Source organism: Oncorhynchus clarkii, chromosome 15 (genome assembly GCF_045791955.1).
Source record: "Oncorhynchus clarkii lewisi isolate Uvic-CL-2024 chromosome 15, UVic_Ocla_1.0, whole genome shotgun sequence".
NCBI classification, from domain to species: domain Eukaryota; kingdom Metazoa; phylum Chordata; class Actinopteri; order Salmoniformes; family Salmonidae; genus Oncorhynchus; species Oncorhynchus clarkii.
In genome coordinates this window covers 27,857,602-27,876,679 of record NC_092161.1, presented here as the reverse complement: position 1 = coordinate 27,876,679, position 19,078 = coordinate 27,857,602, and the positions used below count along the sequence as shown (strand labels likewise).

The window sequence follows — 19,078 nt, the reverse complement described above, 5'->3', positions numbered from 1 at the left end:
TCAATTCCAGGAGGCAGAATCAATAGGAGACTATGGCGTCTGGTTTTGCGATACTAACTCTGTCAATTTCAAGTTAAAAACGTTATGACACATTTAGAATGCAGATACTGTGCAAATAATAGAGCAGTAAGTAGGACACCCGGTTTAGAAGTGCATTTTAGGAGCCCCCTCCTCCAAGTCAACTGGTCCGCCTGGACTTCTGTCCCCAGTCATAACACCCTCTCCACACTCTGGTCCAGCAGCCTCCCCCTGTATGTCACCATGTTCAGTGTTCAGTGCAGAGTGCTCTGCAGCCTACAGGCGTTGAGTAATGCCCTTGCCGGATTCCAGATTGGTTTCGGGGACGATGGTTAATGGGCTCAAAGGCTGCCGAGCACGTCTCTGTTGTGCTACGACACTAACTGATTTGGCCGGCACTGACTAGACTAAATCCTGCACAACCAGGCCATGAGCCTCCACTGTTCTGTACTGTCTACACGTCTGTACCGTATTGACTGTAATATACTCCCCCCATCTGTCATACAGCTCCTCACACTGCCCAGGACTCTCATCCTGTAGAGCCTGAGGGCCTATTCTTAACCCAACTATTAATGATATTGCTGATGCCGTTGGTGTTGGTCTGGTCTCCCCTGTGACCCAGCTGTGTGCTACTTACCACTAGGCCCACTGAGAGGGGAGATTTGACTTCACTCTCAGTGTTTGATACATGAGAGCTGGAGCTGAGGGGCTGATGGTGAGAAGGAAGCCACCGTGGTGTCCCTTTTAACTACATGTATCTTCAAGCACACACACACACACACACACACACACACACACACACACACACACACACACACACACACACACACACACACACACACACACACACACACACCAACCACCCCCATCAGCACACATCTGATAGATAGCTCCCCAGCTCTCCACGGCTGTCTATCCCGGCGTCTGACATTGCAATCCGCGGCCGCGGCGGTAACCCCTATCTATAATTGATATCCTCAGCGCGGAATGGGCTGCCTCCCGCGTTTGAAGGGCTCTGCTCAAAGGTTGAGGATCTTGACAAGTTCTTGCCCCTGTTTCCGGGGGGCAGGGCGATTTGGGCCGGGGTGAGGGCGGTGCATCATACTGGGTAAGAGCTTGTTCACTCTCCTTTTAATTCCACCGGGTGAACATCTGTTTTACCCTAACAATGTCCACTCTCCACACACTAACTACCCTAACAATGTCCACTCTCCACACACTAACTACCCTAACAATGTCCACTTTCCACACACTAACTACCCTGACAGTGTCCACTCTCCACACACTAACTACCCTAACAATGTCCACTCTCCACACACTAACTACCCTAACAATGTCCACTCTCCACACACTAACTACCCTAACAATGTTCACTCTCCACACACTAACTACCCTAACAATGTCCAATCTCCACACACTAACTACCCTAACAATGTCCACTCTCCACACACTAACTACCCTAACAATGTCCACTCTCCACACACTAACTACCCTAACAATGTCCACTCTCCACACACTAACTACCCTAACAATGTCCACTCTCCACACACTAACTGCCCTAACAATGTCCACTCTCCACACACTAACTACCCTAACAATGTCCACTCTCCACACACTAACTACCCTGACAATGTCCACTCTCCACACACTAACTACCCTAACAATGTCCACTCTCCACACACTAACTACCCTAACAATGTCCACTCTCCACACACTAACTACCCTAACAATGTCCACTCTCCACACACTAACTATCCTAACAATGTCCACTCTCCACACACTAACTACCCTGACAATGTCCACTCTCCACACACTAACTACCCTAACAATGTCCACTCTCCACACACTAACTACCCTAACAATGTTCACTCTCCACACACTAACTACCCTGACCTCGCGTAGGTTTCACTGCTGTGCATCTGAGAAGACATACTGCTCCATGTCAGGAAATAGTCAACACATCCTCATTGTCTTTTCCCCTTGCAAGTTCACTCTTTTCACACTTTTCTCTCTCCGTCATTGTATTTTTTTCTCATTTTATGTGCCCATGCAGATAGGGTTAGCCGGGACATGCTAATGAAACTATTTGCCTAGCGAACCCCTCCCCTCAAATTCAGCAAGCGGGGGAGAAAACCCTCTTATCTCCAACCCTCCCCCTCCTCACCCCCACCCCCTTCAGTAATAGGATAAGTATAGTATTTGGACCACAGTGTCTCTCCTCTAATGCTGGGGGGGGGGGGGGGGGGGGGGTTCATACAGCCAAACAATGGGATATCCCTTCCCCCTTTATTTAAGCTCATCTTATAGAATGGTTATGGAGTAAAGTAATAGAATATGCCTCCAGCCTGGCTTTGATTGGTAGTGTGAGGTAAAGTTAACAACATAGTTTTCAGTTCTGATACATTTGGAATTGTTTGATTGTTTTCTATCGATTGTTCTTTGTCAATAGTCTGATATTAGGCAAAAACTCTAAATTAAACTGCTATCTGAAGCAAGTGAGGCAAGTTATACACTTCAAAACTACTATTTGAAGTGTTAAAAAAGTGATGGTTACGAAGATGAATTGGAATTCAAATCCGCCGTACACCACCCTCATTGCTTTCCACCTTGGTTCAAAAGCGGCTCCTGTCGCGCTCCTGATGCACATTTTTACACTCTACAAATGCACTGGCGCCAGGACACGCTGTGCCCGTTCCTTTATCATCCGCGTTTAAGCGCTCTCGGTGCCGCTGATAAGATAAACATCGCATCTACGCAATTTAGCTCACTTATCTGGCCTACCCAGTCAGCAAAAGCGAGGCGGGTGTCAATTTTCAGTTGCTGTATTTATTTAATTTCTTTCTCCCTCCCTCTCTCTCTCTCTATCACTTATTTCAACTCTGCCTCTCAACATCGACCTCCCTTCCCCCACTTCACCCTCCTCAAACTCCAATACCTTTTTTAGCATCACTCTCACGCTCACGCTCCCACTCGTCTTCTCTCCTTTTCCTCTGTACCCTCCGAGGGAGCACTTTTAAAGATAAGCGGTTGGTGCTGGATTCTTTAATGTCTCTGTCTGAGATGTTTGGGAGGTTTTGAACTGGGGTGTCTTTGGAGAGATGTTGCAGAGTCTAAGTGGGTGGGTGGGGGGGGGGGGGGGGGGGTCAAAAAGGGTCTCAAACGGGGTGACCCTGAGCTGGGTTGTGTGTGTACCTGCATGTTGAAAGTAGCAGTCAACTTCGACCTCCCCCCTCCCCCTATTCTGGGTCATCTCCCTAGGTGGCGTTGTAATGTCCTTGCTCTTAGATGGAGATGGCATGATGTTAGCGTTAGCTCCCCTGTTAGCTCCCCCAGTATACAACCATGCTATAAGACGGTGGTTGCAGCCTGCGTGCCTCCCCGGTGTTGAAGGGAGATAAAGTTGGGCTCAGTCAGAATGCGGCCCCCTCTCCGCCTGCTGGCGCAGCCCTTTAATTGGTAAAATGCAGATTCTTTTTTGATCAGGAGAAGGATTAGGCACCTTATCTGTCTGGAGTATCTTACTCCAAGATGAAAAGGCTGTGCTGAATTACACATGCCAGTTCTAAACCCCCCCTCCCTCCTCCACTCCCTCACTCTCTACCTCCCTCCATCCCTCCATATCCCTCCCTCCCTTGCCTCTTTTCCCCAATTTTTTCTTTCTTTGCACAAAGCACTTCAGCAATTGACATCACAAAAGAGCATATGATTTATTAGGCTCTGTTTGATAAAGCTAAACGGTGTTGCGGGTCCCACAGCTTAGTGAAATTGCCTTGTAAACAGGCCCTATTTTCATGCACGCTTGCATTCTAATGTATGTCCCAGAAAGAGTTTGATAAGGATGCACTGTGGATGGATTTCGAAGTGGTTGGGGAAAATGGAGGAAAGTGGTGAAGTATTGATGGGATTCTGTGCATCTGGTGTGTTTATGTGTATGCATTGTGTAGCTATAATACATGCACAGCACATTCTCCAGGGTTAAATCAACACCAAGTGTTACGTTTAACACTGAAAGTGTGGACCCGTATAGACACTGGAACAGTGTTACATTAACACTTTCCTTAGTATAATGCCTTATTTGCATATTTCCCATGGTGCCTTGCCTTTCAAGTGACTTGTAGAGATACCACCATCCATTTTCAGTCCTTTGGAATTCACCAAGATCCTAAGCGAGTATGTTAACATTAAAATTGAATTCTTTAACACAATACAATATGTATTTTATAAGGCCTTATTTTGAGGGCCTAGATTTACCCTAATACAGTGGCCTAAAATGCATGGTTTACAGGCCACAGCAAGCCTGCAAGTGACATTATACTGGCTTGCAAAGTGACGTGTAAATCCTATTGGAATCTAGTGATGTTACATTTGATACTGGAGCTCTGAGGCATGCGTCGAAATTGCTAAGCAGCTAACTTCGAAGCAGTGTGCCGATGCGCGTATCACTTTATCAGAAGTACGTCATCTATGACGTCCGACGCTTCGTTTGATCAAGTGCTTTTTCCAAAATGCGAGATCCCACTGATTTCGATGTGGTTCCGGTGCTTTCTTCGATGCTGCTTTCAAACACTGACACTGCTTTCAAACACTGACCTCTACTGGATACCGTACTTATAAATATAGTTAGGATTTTTGTACTTGTTGTTCCACCTGACCGGTAGCTTAGCAGGTAGCATAGGGAACTACGGAACATTCAGGGACAGATATGAGGTCGAATCCCGTTGAAGTCACACTATTTCAAAAATGGTTTTATGTGAAAGCACACCTTTCTGCACTGTTGTCCAAATCATTTGTTTAATTTAGTATAGTATAAGCTTCTGTCTTAAGCATCCTAAATAGTGCCATAGATTCCGTTTTTGAAAAATAGTCAACTTGAAGGCAAAAAAGGGAAGCATGAAGTAAGATGCGAACCTGCTAATCCAACTGATTGTAGGCTATTAAAGCCAACGACTTGCCGCTGCGCCATGGTGTTTTGTAAAATCAGTGGAGGGAAAAAAATCTGATAATCACACGTTGCTATTTATTGCTGACCAGCAGATGTCACTAATTGTGAACAGATAAGGAAGCTCTGAGTAATGAACTTATTTTCGACAACATTGGCTGGAAAGCTTCAATACTTCAGGAAGCCTCGTTTCCCCATCACGTTTGGAAATCAGCCAGAGAGGGGATAGCCAACCTTTGTAATTTGTCATTTGTAGCTACAGCCTGCATTCGGAATGACTCCCAGGGTTGGGAAGACTATGCTATAAGACTACCTAAAGCAATTGGAACAACCATTTCCGTAACGGGTGCAATAAATCCAAGTAACATATTAGTTTAGAAAATGTATGTAATTTATATTTGAGTAGCAAAATATAAATGAACCAATCAATGTACAAAGCATAGATATTGAAACAAACAGTTCTAAAAAATCAACCTACAATAGAGCATGCTGGGAAATATGATAATGGTGGGCATGTTTTTGGTTCAACGCTGTTATTAACACCAACACTGGGGTTATTTTACACCAATGAGGGTTAATTTAACACTTGCAGTGTTAATTGTTCTGTTACACTGAAAAATCAACACTAGGTAACGCTAGCCAATTTGCTCTGTAGGTGTAAATCCATGAAATGATCTGGAGTGAGTGAAAATAATAAATAATACCATTTCCTTTGAGTATATTCTGTACCTGTCCTATGCAAATTATGCATATCAAATGATGTGTGTGTGTTTGTATGTCAACGTGTTATATCAGTGTGTTATTATACACTAACATTGATACGTCACTCTATACCTGTAAGAGTATGTGTACTGTGTGTGTGTGTGTGTGTGTGTGTGTGTGTGTGCACTCTGTGCTCATCCCAGCCCGCGCCTGTGTCTCCCTCTGCCCCTCTTACTCCTGAATCCATCTCAGTGGCCAATAAGCTGCCAGGGTGAAGATGAATAACCCGCTTGTGTGCTGCGGCTATCAGCCCCAGTTTGTCCATTACGCAGGGTCCAACACGTCCTGTCTGTCCATCCGCTCAGCATTGAGATTATTGATTCAATACAAATTGCCATTAGATCATGACCATTAGGGTCGTCTGCGGCCCGGGCCCCTCTCTGTCAGCGCCGGGCCCCATGCATCACATCCGTCAACGGCCCCTGGTCATTTGTACGGGCTGGCGGGAGGGGTTTTGGGGGGGGGGGGTCGAGGGGGAACAGGGGAGCGGGTGCCAACAGCACAACAACACTGAGGTGCTCCCATCCCTCCCATTGCACTCAGCTAGGGGATATGGAACGGCGCGCGACGCAGACTGATCGCTTGCCACAGGGATTCCCTCACAGAGACGGAGGGGAAAGGGAGGGGAAGGAGTGAGGAGCGGTTTTGTGACAGGAGGAGGGAAGATCAATCTAAGGGAAAACGAATGTCCACGGCTCTCAATCTCCAACCCCCCAATCGTTTTCTCTCTGGGATTATAATTTTTTTGTCACTCCAAAAATGTAAACGTGTCAGGTTGAAATGAATGGAGGACCCTTGTTGATACGTAAAGTCAATTGGAGCCGGAACTTAACGATTGCATTGTGTAACGGATTGATGTAGTTGGACTCTGAGAGCAGAACAGGGCAGGAAAGTGCATGTGGCTGGTGAAGAGATGGCAGTTTTAGCGCACTTGTTCTGTCATCATATTGCCTGTGTAGGACACCCCTGGCTCCCACTACATTAGGGGTTAGTTAAGTGCAATTTTTCTGAGTCTCGAGGGCCCATGGGGGCCTTTCTCTTGAAGTAAGGTCCGACTTCATAGGGTTCTGTCTGTTTAGGGGTACATCCCTTCCTTTGATGGGAACAAAAGTCTGTGACGGTGCCCTGGTCAGGACCCCACAGGCTTGAGTGTTGGGTCACAGACTGGACAGGGGGAGGGGCTGCTGGCTGGGGACAATGCTACCTTTGTCTGGACACACACACACACACACACACACAGGCGCACACACACACAGGCGCACACACACACACACACACACACACACACACACACACACACACACACACACACACACACACACACACACACACACACACACACACACACACACACACACACACACACACACACACACACACACACACACTGCCCTGACTTCTTGGGAGTGTCTTTATAAGTATGTGGGTTCTTCAGTACAGTAGTTGAAGAGGCAGGACAGGCTGCCTTTGTGTCATAAAGTGGAATGGGAGGATGAACTCCCCTCCCTCTGCACCTCTTTACCTCTAACACTCGACTGACTCCCCCTTCTTTCTCTTATTCTTGTCTTCTGCTGTTCCCCTCCTGTTGTTTGGTTGCTCAAAATGTGTTACAAGACAACACAAAGATACTCTAAAAATGACTTGTTTCTCCCAGACGTTTAAGACCTCTCAAAGTCAAGTCTCTATTTATCCCCCTGTTTCTTTCCCATCCCCCTAAGGCAGAGGTCTCTCTCCCCGTCTCTGCTCAGGAATGTAATAAGACAGGTTCCTTTTGGTCAGGATATTGTGTCTGTCTCCCGGAAAGGCCCTTCAGAGGCCACCACACTACACTGTTGTCTTTGTGAGAGGGCCAGATGTTGACTTCATCCCCGGAGGATTCCAAGTCTGTGTGCCTTTTTTTTTCTTCTTCTCTTTGTCTTTACTCTCTTATCCCCCTTTAACCGTCCACTTACCCCTTTTTACTGGTCAGTGTGTAAGACAGACAGAGAGAGACAGAGAGAGACAGAGAGAGACAGACAGAGAGAGACAGAGAGACAGAGTTTAGAGAGGGAGGGATGAGGCGAGAGAGAGGAGGTGAGAGAGAGAAACCAGGGCTGTGTCGTGCTCACTAGATATAATGCTTTGCTGGAGATGTAAAGCTCTGGCATTTGAGACACTTTGAGTGAACTTTAGATTCTCCCCCCCCAAGCCTCAGATTGGAAGTTGCCACGGCAGCACAACTGTCAGCACTTGTCACAGAGGGGCAGGAGCCCCCATGTGATGGGAAGTGACAGGGTTTTATTTGAAAAGCCTGTTTCAGATCGGACACTGAGACTCACGAGTCTCCCCTTTATTCCTCAGAGTACAAATTTGAATGGAAGAAAAGGGAATGGAGAGAGAGAATATGAAACAATGGGAGGAGATAGAAAGTTAGAGAGAGAAAAAATGATTGGGGAAACAATGATGGATGATAACACTGAAAAGAAAGCTAAGAAAATATATGATGAGGAAGGAACTTCAGGAGGGATTTACTGGACTTGGCACAAAGTAAATAAGTCTCTGTCAACTGTGGGATTTGGTCCTTATTTTGAATGTTCCTTTTCCATTAAATACGTGGTTTCCCCGCTCTGTCATGTGTATACATACATAATGTGTGCAACAGAAAGAGTTCCCTTTCTCCAACTGCCGTTATTTGCTTCCTACTGCTTCGTTCTCTGTAACACTCAGAGGATGTGAGTTGAGCAGTCGGATTTCCCGCTCATCGCTCGTGGACTCCTGAGCGCTCCGGCGCTCAAAGTCCTTTCCAACTGCTGCGCTAAAACTGCCGCTTCAAAATTATTTTAATAAACATGAAAAGGTGATTGTAAGAAGCTCTCATTTCAAATAGGCTACATGTCATATTAAACAGCATATAAACACTCTAAATAGGTCAGGAGCCAGACAGGGAGCCTAAGAAGAACAGACATGAATTATTTAGGCTATATTATTTCAATTATTTCAAGGCTATAGCCTACAAAGAAATATATTGTGACGCATTTTCAAGTGCAATACACCAGGCTTGTATGGATTCGGGGACATTAAGCACTAAATAACATTTTGTTGTATTAATTCATCACAGTCTATAAATTGTCATCATAGGCTGTGACTTACTTAGAATTAAATACAAATTAAACAAAAAATGCCTTATTAGGCAGTCTACATTTTTAGAAACACGAGTTTTGCCAGTCTGTGGCTTCAGGATCATGAGATGGTGCCTGGAGAGCAGACCAACAGCGGAGGATATCCTCTCCTCACTTGCAGAGCCACTGAGGATGCTAAACACCCTTTTGGCCACTCTTGCCAGGCTGGACAGGGATTCAGAGTTTTCTTTTTATATATATATATATATATATATATATATATATATATATATATATATATATATATATATATATGTAGGCCGGAAGGTTTTTAGGCAAAATAACCCAATCAAAATGGAAAGCTCCTTGAAAATTGGAATATGCCAGGCCTATTGGGGCAAAATCAATTATGGCCTATTGTATAGATAATATAACATAAATGAAGGACACTTTTAAGAGATGTGAATTTTAGTTTATAAATACTTTGCTACAATGACACACTTAGTTATCTACCCACCTCATTCCTTTATTTTAGCATGTGCACATAGTAAGTACACCATCATGCTTTTGGGATTCCTGTCTTTTCAGATTCCACAATGACCCTCTCTTGCTCTTGGTCCTCACCTTGATTTTGCACCTGTTTTTTTTTAATCAGTTTTCTGAAAAGATTTAGCGAACTCCATGACAGTAGCTAAAGCAAGGGGCTATAACAACACACAAGTAGACGTGAGTGCTACTGGAGCGAAATTGGACAAGGCGAGAAGGCCGATGCTCCACGCTCCAGTCAAATTAGGCACGCTCTGCTCCATGCTCTGCTCACATACTCTGGTAACACTGCACCTATTCTGGGTCCCTTGGCCCCCTTGTGGTGCTCGCCAGTCACTACACGTCTGGTTAAAGCAGCTTCTCTACAGACAAAATACTGTTGACTCCTACCGGTCTTGATTCATAATGAATAACGAATCAACTGAATCATAATGATTATATTGAATCATAACAAATCACATTGAATCCAGATTGACTTGTGATTGACCTCTGCTTGTTTCCTCTCTCAGCACATCAACAACGACCACATCCACGGGGAGAAGAAGGAGTTTGTGTGTCACTGGGATGAATGTTCTCGGGAACAGAAGCCCTTTAAGGCCCAGTACATGCTGGTGGTCCACATGAGGAGACACACCGGGGAGAAACCACACAGATGCACCGTGAGAACGCTCCCACAACACTCCCACAATGTTTATTTTACATCATGGGCTTAGATATAGGAATGCATAAAGAGTTAGCGGTTGTTAGATGGTTGTGGGTATGTGAGGATGGTGCATCCTTACATTTAATAAACAATCTGTCACACTTCTACCTTCGTCAGTTATATATATTGTTGAGGTTAACTGGTCTCGGCCAGGAGTAAGCATTAGAGCTGTGTTTGATGAGTGTGTGGGTTCCGACTCCTCATCGCTCTCTTTTCTCATTCTTCTTCTTCTTCTTCGCAGTTTGAGGGATGTCCCAAGGCCTACTCTCGCCTGGAGAACCTGAAGACTCATTTGCGCTCCCACACCGGAGAGAAGCCGTACGTCTGTGAACACGAGGGCTGCAACAAGGCCTTCTCCAACGCCTCCGACAGAGCCAAGCACCAGAACCGCACACACTCCAACGAGGTACACACACACACACACACACACACACACACACACACACACACACACACGCACGCACGCAAACACACAGGTTTACTCACACACACACACACGCACGCACACACACACACACGCACGCAAACACACACACACACACACACACACGCACACACACACACACACACACACACACACACACACACACAAACACACAGGTTCACTCACACACACACACATACACACACACGCTCGCAAACACACAGGTTCACTCACACAGCGCGCACACACACAGCTCAGCAACAAGTTATCTCCGTACGCCACTGACTGTATATGTGTATGCGGTTCATTGCTGGAGGCCTTTAGAAACAGAAGCATCCTGTCACTGGCCCCATCTGTTCTCCTCTCTCCTTCCAGAACATAGAATTAAATAGAACCGTATACTAACATAATATCCTATACTAATAATATAATGCAATATAATGTATCTCTATGTTCCAGAAACCCTACGTGTGTAAGATCCCTGGCTGCACCAAACGCTACACGGACCCCAGCTCCCTACGCAAGCACGTAAAGACCGTGCACGGGCCAGAGGCGCACGTGACCAAGAAGCAGCGCAGCGACGCCTTCCCACGTCCCCCGCCGCAGTCCCGAGAGGGGGGCAACGGACAGGGCCGGTCGCCGGGGCAACTAGGGGGATACGCAGACCAAAGGGAGTACAACCACGCTACCTCGAAACAGGACGAATGTCTGCAGGTCAAGTCCATCAAGACGGAAAAGCCTATGGTGAGCCCCTCTCTGAGGGCACACTGTAACATACACTGCATGATGGGATAACCCGAGAAATATAATTACTGCTGTTGGTTCACCCATCACGGAATGGTAAATTGGATGGGGATTGGCCGATTTAGTAATTATATTTCTATGGGGATAGCAGCCCCTCTATCTGAAATGTCACCTTAATAGGTTCTAACGATGCTCTACTGGGTGAACAAAACATTAAGGACACCTGCTCAAGTGAAAGCTATGATCATTTAATGTTGTTAAATCCACTTCGATCAGTGTAGATAAAGGGGAGAAGATTGGTTAAACAAGGATTTTTAAGCCCTGACACAATTGAGACATGGATTGTGTCTGTGTGCCATTCAGAGGGTGAATGGGCAAGACAGCGATTTAAGTGCCTTTGAACGGGGTATGGTAGTAGATGCCAGGCGCACTGATTTGTGTCAAAGGACATCCAGCCAACTTGACACAAATGTGGGAAGCATTGGAGTCAACATGGGCCAGCATCCCTGTGGAACGCTTTCAACACTTTGTAGAATCCAGGAAGAGTAGCTGCTGCTTTTACAACAGCTAATGGGGATCCTAATAAAATACCAAATACCCTGACGAATTGAGGCTGTTCTGAGGGCAAAAGGGTGGGGGGGTTTGTGCAACTAAATGGTGTTCCTAATGTTTGGTATACTCAGTATATATTCACTTTAACTCTAACCATGTACTATACCATGATGCTCACTTAAACCGAACATGATTACTGGGACGTCAGCCGGGGACGTGTACAGCACATGGGTTTTACGTGTGATCTAACCTCTTACGAATAACACTATAACAAATGAATGTTTTCTTTTGTCCAATGCGCCGTGCTTTGCTCTTCCCTTTTTCTCTCTCTCTCTCTCTCTCTATGGACAGTGGGTAATCAGGTGAGATAGGTGTCCCTTCATGTTGCCATATTGCATTTGTAAAAACCCTCGTGCCTCATTCACCTTGTTATTAACATCCTTTCAGTAGCCATTTCATTCAAAATGAGTCTGTTTACCTTTTATCCTCCTCCCTTGTGGCATCATCATTTAGCTCATTAGACGTCTTTAGAAAACTGTCCACGGTCACAGCCGCTACGTCTTTTTTTTTTACACACTTCACATTGCAATGTGGCAATGAGAAATCTTCATTCTCATCAAAACGTTTTCTTATTTTGGAGAGCAAAAGTGAAATACCTTGGGGCAGAACTAAGTGTATTTCCAACATTGTTTATGTGTATTAAAAGTATGCCCAACACTGCCGGGGGCTCTATTGTGCAGCCGAATGCATTTGGTGGAATCCGGACCATTCAAACTACAGGAAAGGAATGTCTCGCTTTGCAGTTTTGCACCGTGCCAAAAAGTGAATATTTTTCTCTTCACTGATCTCCATTTTGGGTAAATTAGAGTAAACAACCAAATTAGGCCTTAGTTAGGCTGAAAAGAAGCCTTTGTCCACCCCCACCCCTTTGTCTGAAAATAGTCTATATCCCACTACCTTCACGGGAGTGTTTGTTATAGTCTGGACCGGTCCATTGGACGACACACAGGGGAGGCGTTACTCACGCTTCCGTGATTCAGTTGACGTTGTTTACAAAACAGAAGACATTGGACAAACCAATGGACAAACCGTGCTCTGTGTTCATGTCTACTGCTGCAATGACAGTTAAATGCAAACCTGGTCTGTAGATATGAAGGTGGTAGGTCATGCCCGGACTCAATGAATTAAAATGACCAATCACAATCAGAAATGCCATTGTGTTGTTGTTTACTCCTGTGGAAAGCATGTCCCAGGCAGCTGCATCACATGGTGTCATCGTGTGTTTTAATCATATTTCGCAGACCTTTGAGAAAATGAACGTGTTCTCAGTGTGTCACGTGTACTTGGTAATAATCGATTCTACTTCTTCTCATCTTTTACTTGATCCTCCCTATACCCTTACACCCGCCCCCCACACAGACGTCTCAGCCAAGCCCTGGCGGTCAGTCTACATGCAGCAGTGACCAGTCCCCCATCAGCGCCTATCCCAGCCATGGAGTCCAGCTTGCTGTGAGGGGAGGGGTGGTGGGACTGGGCGAGGGGCCGGGAGAGGAAGACGAGGAGCTGGAGGAGGAGGAGGGTTTGGAGGAGTTGGAGGGGGGCCGTGACGCCCCCATAATGGACTCCACGGTGTCGACAGCCACGGCGGCTACGTTGGCGCTGCAGGCGAGGAGGAACGTGGGCCGGCCCATGAGATGGATGGAGCACATGAAGATGGAGAGGCTGAAGCAGGTGAATGGAGGAGGAGGAGCCCTTATGCCCAGGGTGGGCCCCCTGTCCCCCACACCGCCACCCAAGGGACCTGCCGTGCTGGGTAAGGATCCACCATGCTCATATCCACCACCCTGTCCTGGTCCTCTGAGGCCATGCTTATGTTACACAAAGAATAATAGTGTTTCATTACAGAGACTTAGGCTGAGAAGTGTGTTTTACTCCATGGACATTCAATATCAGTATTAAACATCCCTGAACACTGTAAAGGCCAATAGATATGTAAAATAATATTGACACTAGTATTGGGTTGTGAAAAAAACTCCAAATGTCTCAGCAGATCACGGTTTGATTACCTGGAATTTCCCTCCCTGCAGATCGGACTTGAATTCACAGGCTTAACAAATGTTCCGCTGGAAATCAGAATCAAACCCATATCATATCACATCATATATCACATCAGTGATTAGAGCATGTAATAGAATTTCATGGCCAAACTGTGTTTGTGAGAAGGTTGCATCTGTCTGAGGGATCTCTCCTCACTTATATTGTGTTCATCTTTCTCTCTCTCCACACTCTCTCTCTTTCTCCCCCTCCTTCTCTGTTTCCCCCCCACATACATTTCCACTGCCCCTTCTTTTCCCTTCCACCCTCTGTCTCTTTCTCTCTCTCTTTTCCTCTCTCCCCATCCTCCCTCGCTCTCTCACTCCTCTCTCTCAGGTTCATGCCTGGGCAGGTTATCCCAGCCTCCTCCTCGTCCCGAGCTGGGTAGCACAGAGCTGACGGTGCTCAGCCTGCTCCGCGGCATCGAGCACGGTGACCGGCGGGACAGCAGTGGCAGCGCCACCAGCTCGGCCTACCTGAGCAGCAGCCGGCGCTCCTCGGGCATCTCTCCGTGCTTCTCGTCACGGCGCTCCAGCCAGGCGTCCCAGAGCGAGGCGGCCAACACCCCTGGTCACCACCGCCGCCACCACAACCTTAGCTCCACCGACTCCTATGACCCCATCTCCACTGATGCCTCACGCCGTTCCAGCGAGGCCAGCCAGTGCGGGGGAGGAGGTGGAGTGTTTGTGGGTGGAGGGTGGGCGGGCGTCGGGGGAGGCTCCAAGGGTATGCTCAACCTCACGCCTGCGCAGCACTACCACCTAAAGGCCAAGTACGCTGCTGCCACGGGCGGCCCACCCCCCACGCCGCTGCCCAACATGGAGCGCATGAGCCTGAAGACCCGCATGGCCATGATGGGCGATGGCCAAGACGGATGTGGAGGCAACCACGCGCTGCCCCCACTGGTCAGGCCGCGCCGCTGCAGCGATGGCAGCACCACCAATGGGTACGGGGGCCACGGCGGGTACCGAGACTACCGGCGAAGGGGCTATTACCCCGGCGAGGGCCCGGGGAACGGCCCGGACCGGAGGGCTAGCGACCCCGTGCGGACCCAGCCTCAGCAAACCCACCCGGAGTTCCTCGGGCTGCCCCAGGTCCAGCGCTTCAGCAGCCTTAACAACATCCACCCACTTCCCCCTCTAGCAGGCCTCCAGCATCCCACGGCAGAGGGCCGCAGCTTCAGCCTGCAGAACTACACACGCTCAGAGGGGAATCTCCAGAGAGGGGGCCTGCTTTCCTCTCCCTGCCCCCCCAGTATCATGGAGCATGCGGCCCTGGAGGCCCTGGCTATGGAGGAGGAGGAGGGAGCCCTGCTGCTGGGGGATGAGGACATGCTGCCTGACGACCTGGTGCAGTACCTCCGCTCACAGGACCAGGCAGACTCCTACAACAACCACCTGGAGAACCATGTGGCTGGGGACAATGGCCATCTCCCTGGAGGGGAGTTACAGGACCAGGGCCCAGGGCTGAACCAGTGCATCCACAGTCTCCAGCAGCGCCACCAACAGCAGCAGGGACTGGAGAGAGAGGGCCCCAGTAAAGACGGCATGCCCATTCAGTGGAACGAGGTCAGCTCAGGGAGTGCTGAGAGGTCCCCCCAGAGGCAGCCCCAGGTCCAGGCCCAGCAGAGGTGTGGCCGATGGGCCGCCACAGAGCAGCACCAAGGTCTGGGTGCCGGTTCATCATTCGGGAGGTTTGGGAACATGGTGGTGCAGCAGCAACAACAGACAGTTACTACCAGAGACTTCCAGAACCGCTGTGCCCAGCCAGGCCAGCCCCAACCCCTATGCAGAGTCAATGGCGGGGTGAAGCTAGAGGCGACCACCCACTCCTGCATGGAGATGAGAGGGAACGGCCACAACCCCACACACACTTTCGGCCGGCCTGACTTCTCCCAGATCTCTGTGGGGCCTCTGCCCCAGGGCTACAGCCAGCAGCAGTACCAGACCCAGAACCATGGAACCTCCAGGCAGATTGGAGACAACCTGCTCCTCAGCCGGGCCTCCGTGGACAGCCTCACCAGCCTCTCACAGGCCCCAGCGCTTCACCACCACCCCCAGGCCCCCGCCCCCCGCCTGCAGCAGGCCAACAGCAGCTATAGGCACCCCGCCAGACCACAGCAGTACCTGAATGCCCAACAGAGCACCACCAACGGTAGCCATGTCAACCTTACCCAGCAGAACCTCACCCAGCAGCAGCAGAGTCTGAGGAACCAAGCCAGTCACTGCTCCCTGGCCCACCAGGTGTCCGGGCTGAAGCTGGAGGCTCCCGACCAGGGCTACCTGGACCAGAGCTTCAGCGACCAGGCTGTGTGCTTTGACCCGCTGGAGACCAAGACCTCGTCTTTCTCTCCAATGGAGGAGCAGTGTTTGCTGGAGACCATGAACGAGCAGGTGGGGCTAGGTGGGGACTCCTCGGTCGCGGCCTCCCTCCTCTCCCCGGTGGCTGACCAGGTGACAAGCTCGGTGGACAGCCGCACGGGCGGCTTGGTCAACGTGCTAGACAACGTGTTGCCGCTGGATTTCGGAGCCATGATAGAGGACGTGAGGGTGGGCTACGACCAGGGTAGTCTGGTGTCGGGGGTGATCAGCCCTTCCATCTTCCAGGGCATGTCCCGGAACTCGTCCCGCCTCACCACGCCCCGGGTCTCCGCCACCTTCCACAGCACCGCGGGCATGATGCCCTCCAACCTCAGTAACATGGCCATCGGGGACATGAGCTCCCTGCTCACCACCCTCGCCGAGGAGAGCAAGTTCCTAGCCATCATGCAGTAACTCTCCCTCCTTCCTTTGCTCCATCCCTCCCTCCCGTTGGTGAAAGGAAGTAGAGGAAAAAACTGACGCATGTAAAGAACAGAGGGGAAAAGGTGGCGACGCTTAAGACAAAGTGACAGATTACGAGTTTATCATACTTACATAGTGCACCCCGAAACAAATTTGTTGCCAATCAGATTTATTTTGTAAAAGTGTCATCCCCTCCCTTCTGAGACAGGGGATGTGACAAAAAGTATATATAGATATATTCCTTTTCTGGAATGAAGGCTATTTTTGGAAGCCCTTCCCTTTGTATTACGATGGTGAGCAAGTGAGGCCTCTGACGGCCTCTCTGGTCTCGTCCCTTTGAAACAGTATTCTGTGTATCGTCGCTGTTTTTTTTGCTGTACACTGTTGGTATAAATGCATGTTGTATTCAAGGTCAAACATAAACACTGTCTTTATAAGTACGTAGACTAGCACGTGCCAAGTATCTAATCCTATTGGATGTGCCATTTACCATTATGGTACAACGGATGCCCATGGCGTTATCCTTCTATAATGACTTGCTTTATAAAATGATATTTACACCTTTGCTATCGTCATTTTGTTAGTATGTTACTTTTGCGAATATGTGAATGTTAGTGTTTCTCAGTGCTTCTACCAAGTCTTACCAATTGATGGTGTGTGTTTGACAGAGTATTACAAATAATATGGTATTGAGCCCACGTTTAAATGGACCAGCCTTCAAAGTCTTAGAATTCACACAAGCGTCATAAGTAGCTCTTTAATTCATACTCCAATTGCTTGATTTTACAATGTCCGTAATGGTACTCACAGGTGTATATAACAATGTTTTTTTTGTATATTTTCTTTGTGAGAATCAGATCCAACAGATCCATTCATTCTAAGAGTAGCATATGATTCACAGACCAAAAGTGTAGCATTTGTATGTTCTGTTAGTTTTTATCCACCATTATATTTGACCATTTTAGAAATCTGATTCTGATGTCTATTAGACATTCAAATAGTGGATAATCCATATTCTATTCTCCAAAGTAGTACAGCACCGTATGTCTTGCCACTATGGAGTGCAGCGACTTTTTCAACAGTGTTAGTATCACCTTACAGTCTCACATGACAGTGTGTACAGTATATTAAATTGTTTCCTTATTCTTCAGTGGCAAAGCAATGAGGTACGGAATCTTTTTGGTGTTTATTTGGTACTTTTTGTCTTTTTTAGCTGTGCATCAATGGTGTTTTGTTTTGAAAGAGGTAAGAATTCATTCCCTTGTCAAAGGAGACCAGAGGGAATGGCCATGAGGTATGTGCCTTAAAATCTGCCTGTCGGAAAAGAAAAAGATCACTGCCAATCTTCCATTGTTAATTATGAAAAAAAATACACATGCTAAGTGTTTTGTGAGACCTGTAAAATTTACATAAACATTTATATAAAAAAAAAATGATTATTGAAAAGGTCAAGATGTGTAAAATGCATCTTTAGTTTTTTTTTTTTTTCACATTTTCTTGCCTTTTTGTGTTTTTATACCTGTAAATACATTATTCTTTCTGTAGGTTTAGCTCAGATATGAGGATGAGGCACGAGGGGCCAATAAAGAAATTACTCTTAAAGCAGGGATTCCCAGACCCTGCTTCTAGTCCAGGCAGATTTGGCTCTGAATGGTGCACGTAGTGCTCAGCACTGCCCGTCTGCCAGAAGAGCCACTTTGCTATTTTATAACTGACCACAAATGTTTGTATGGTTTTAATAAAAAAAAGGAAATGATATTTAAAGTCTCCTGTCTTGCATGTGTGCTGGTTTGGATACGATATAAAACACACTCGGATGGATAAGGGGCCGATCTTCCATAGGTTACATGGGTTTGTTGGACTAAGGTCATCAACCCACCATAACACATAAGTAAATGGGATAGAATGAACAATTCATTGACTGCGAACGTCACTGCCATTTCTGCATGAGACAAACCACATTACTAAGAATGACTACATTACTAAGAATTCACTGGCCTTGAAATGGGATTAAATCACTAAACAATTTATGTATAAACCTCCGGTTCAGAGCTTCTGTACTCTCAAATCAAATGTCGTGCCAACATATTGGGTTAATGTCTAGCGCCAAATACTTTTTTTTTTATTATCTAAGAGGATAAAGTACACACACCAAAGGGAAATGCAACTTGCTAGGCCACTGGTCGAACTCACTGACTGTATCAAACTACCTACCCTCAATTCTTACACATTGAATTAAGGAGAAGCATTCTGTGCTTTTGTTGCCCCCTTCTGATCAGGAGTAAGAATTGCATTTAAATGACAAATTCCCTGAATTGCATAAAGGAATGCATTTACCTTTGGGTTTGTCCAAAAACATTATCTTCTTAATTGGCTTTTTATTGTATACATAAGCAAATGTGCAAATACAGTGAA

The 19,078-nt window shown here is 47.2% G+C and overlaps 1 protein-coding gene across 1 annotated transcript in view; it reads left to right on the top strand.

The window, feature by feature from the left end:
- LOC139367139 (transcriptional activator GLI3-like) overlaps positions 1-18,090 on the top strand; it is a 136,322-nt gene extending 118,232 nt beyond the window's left edge. The window contains exons 11-15 of the mRNA XM_071105209.1: positions 9,873-10,022; positions 10,308-10,472; positions 10,950-11,234; positions 13,206-13,599; positions 14,217-18,090. Of these exons, the coding sequence (XP_070961310.1) occupies positions 9,873-10,022; positions 10,308-10,472; positions 10,950-11,234; positions 13,206-13,599; positions 14,217-16,654 (3,432 nt within the window). The 3' untranslated portion in view covers positions 16,655-18,090. The remainder of the gene's footprint in view (positions 1-9,872; positions 10,023-10,307; positions 10,473-10,949; positions 11,235-13,205; positions 13,600-14,216) is intronic.
- Positions 18,091-19,078: the final 988 nt, after the last annotated feature.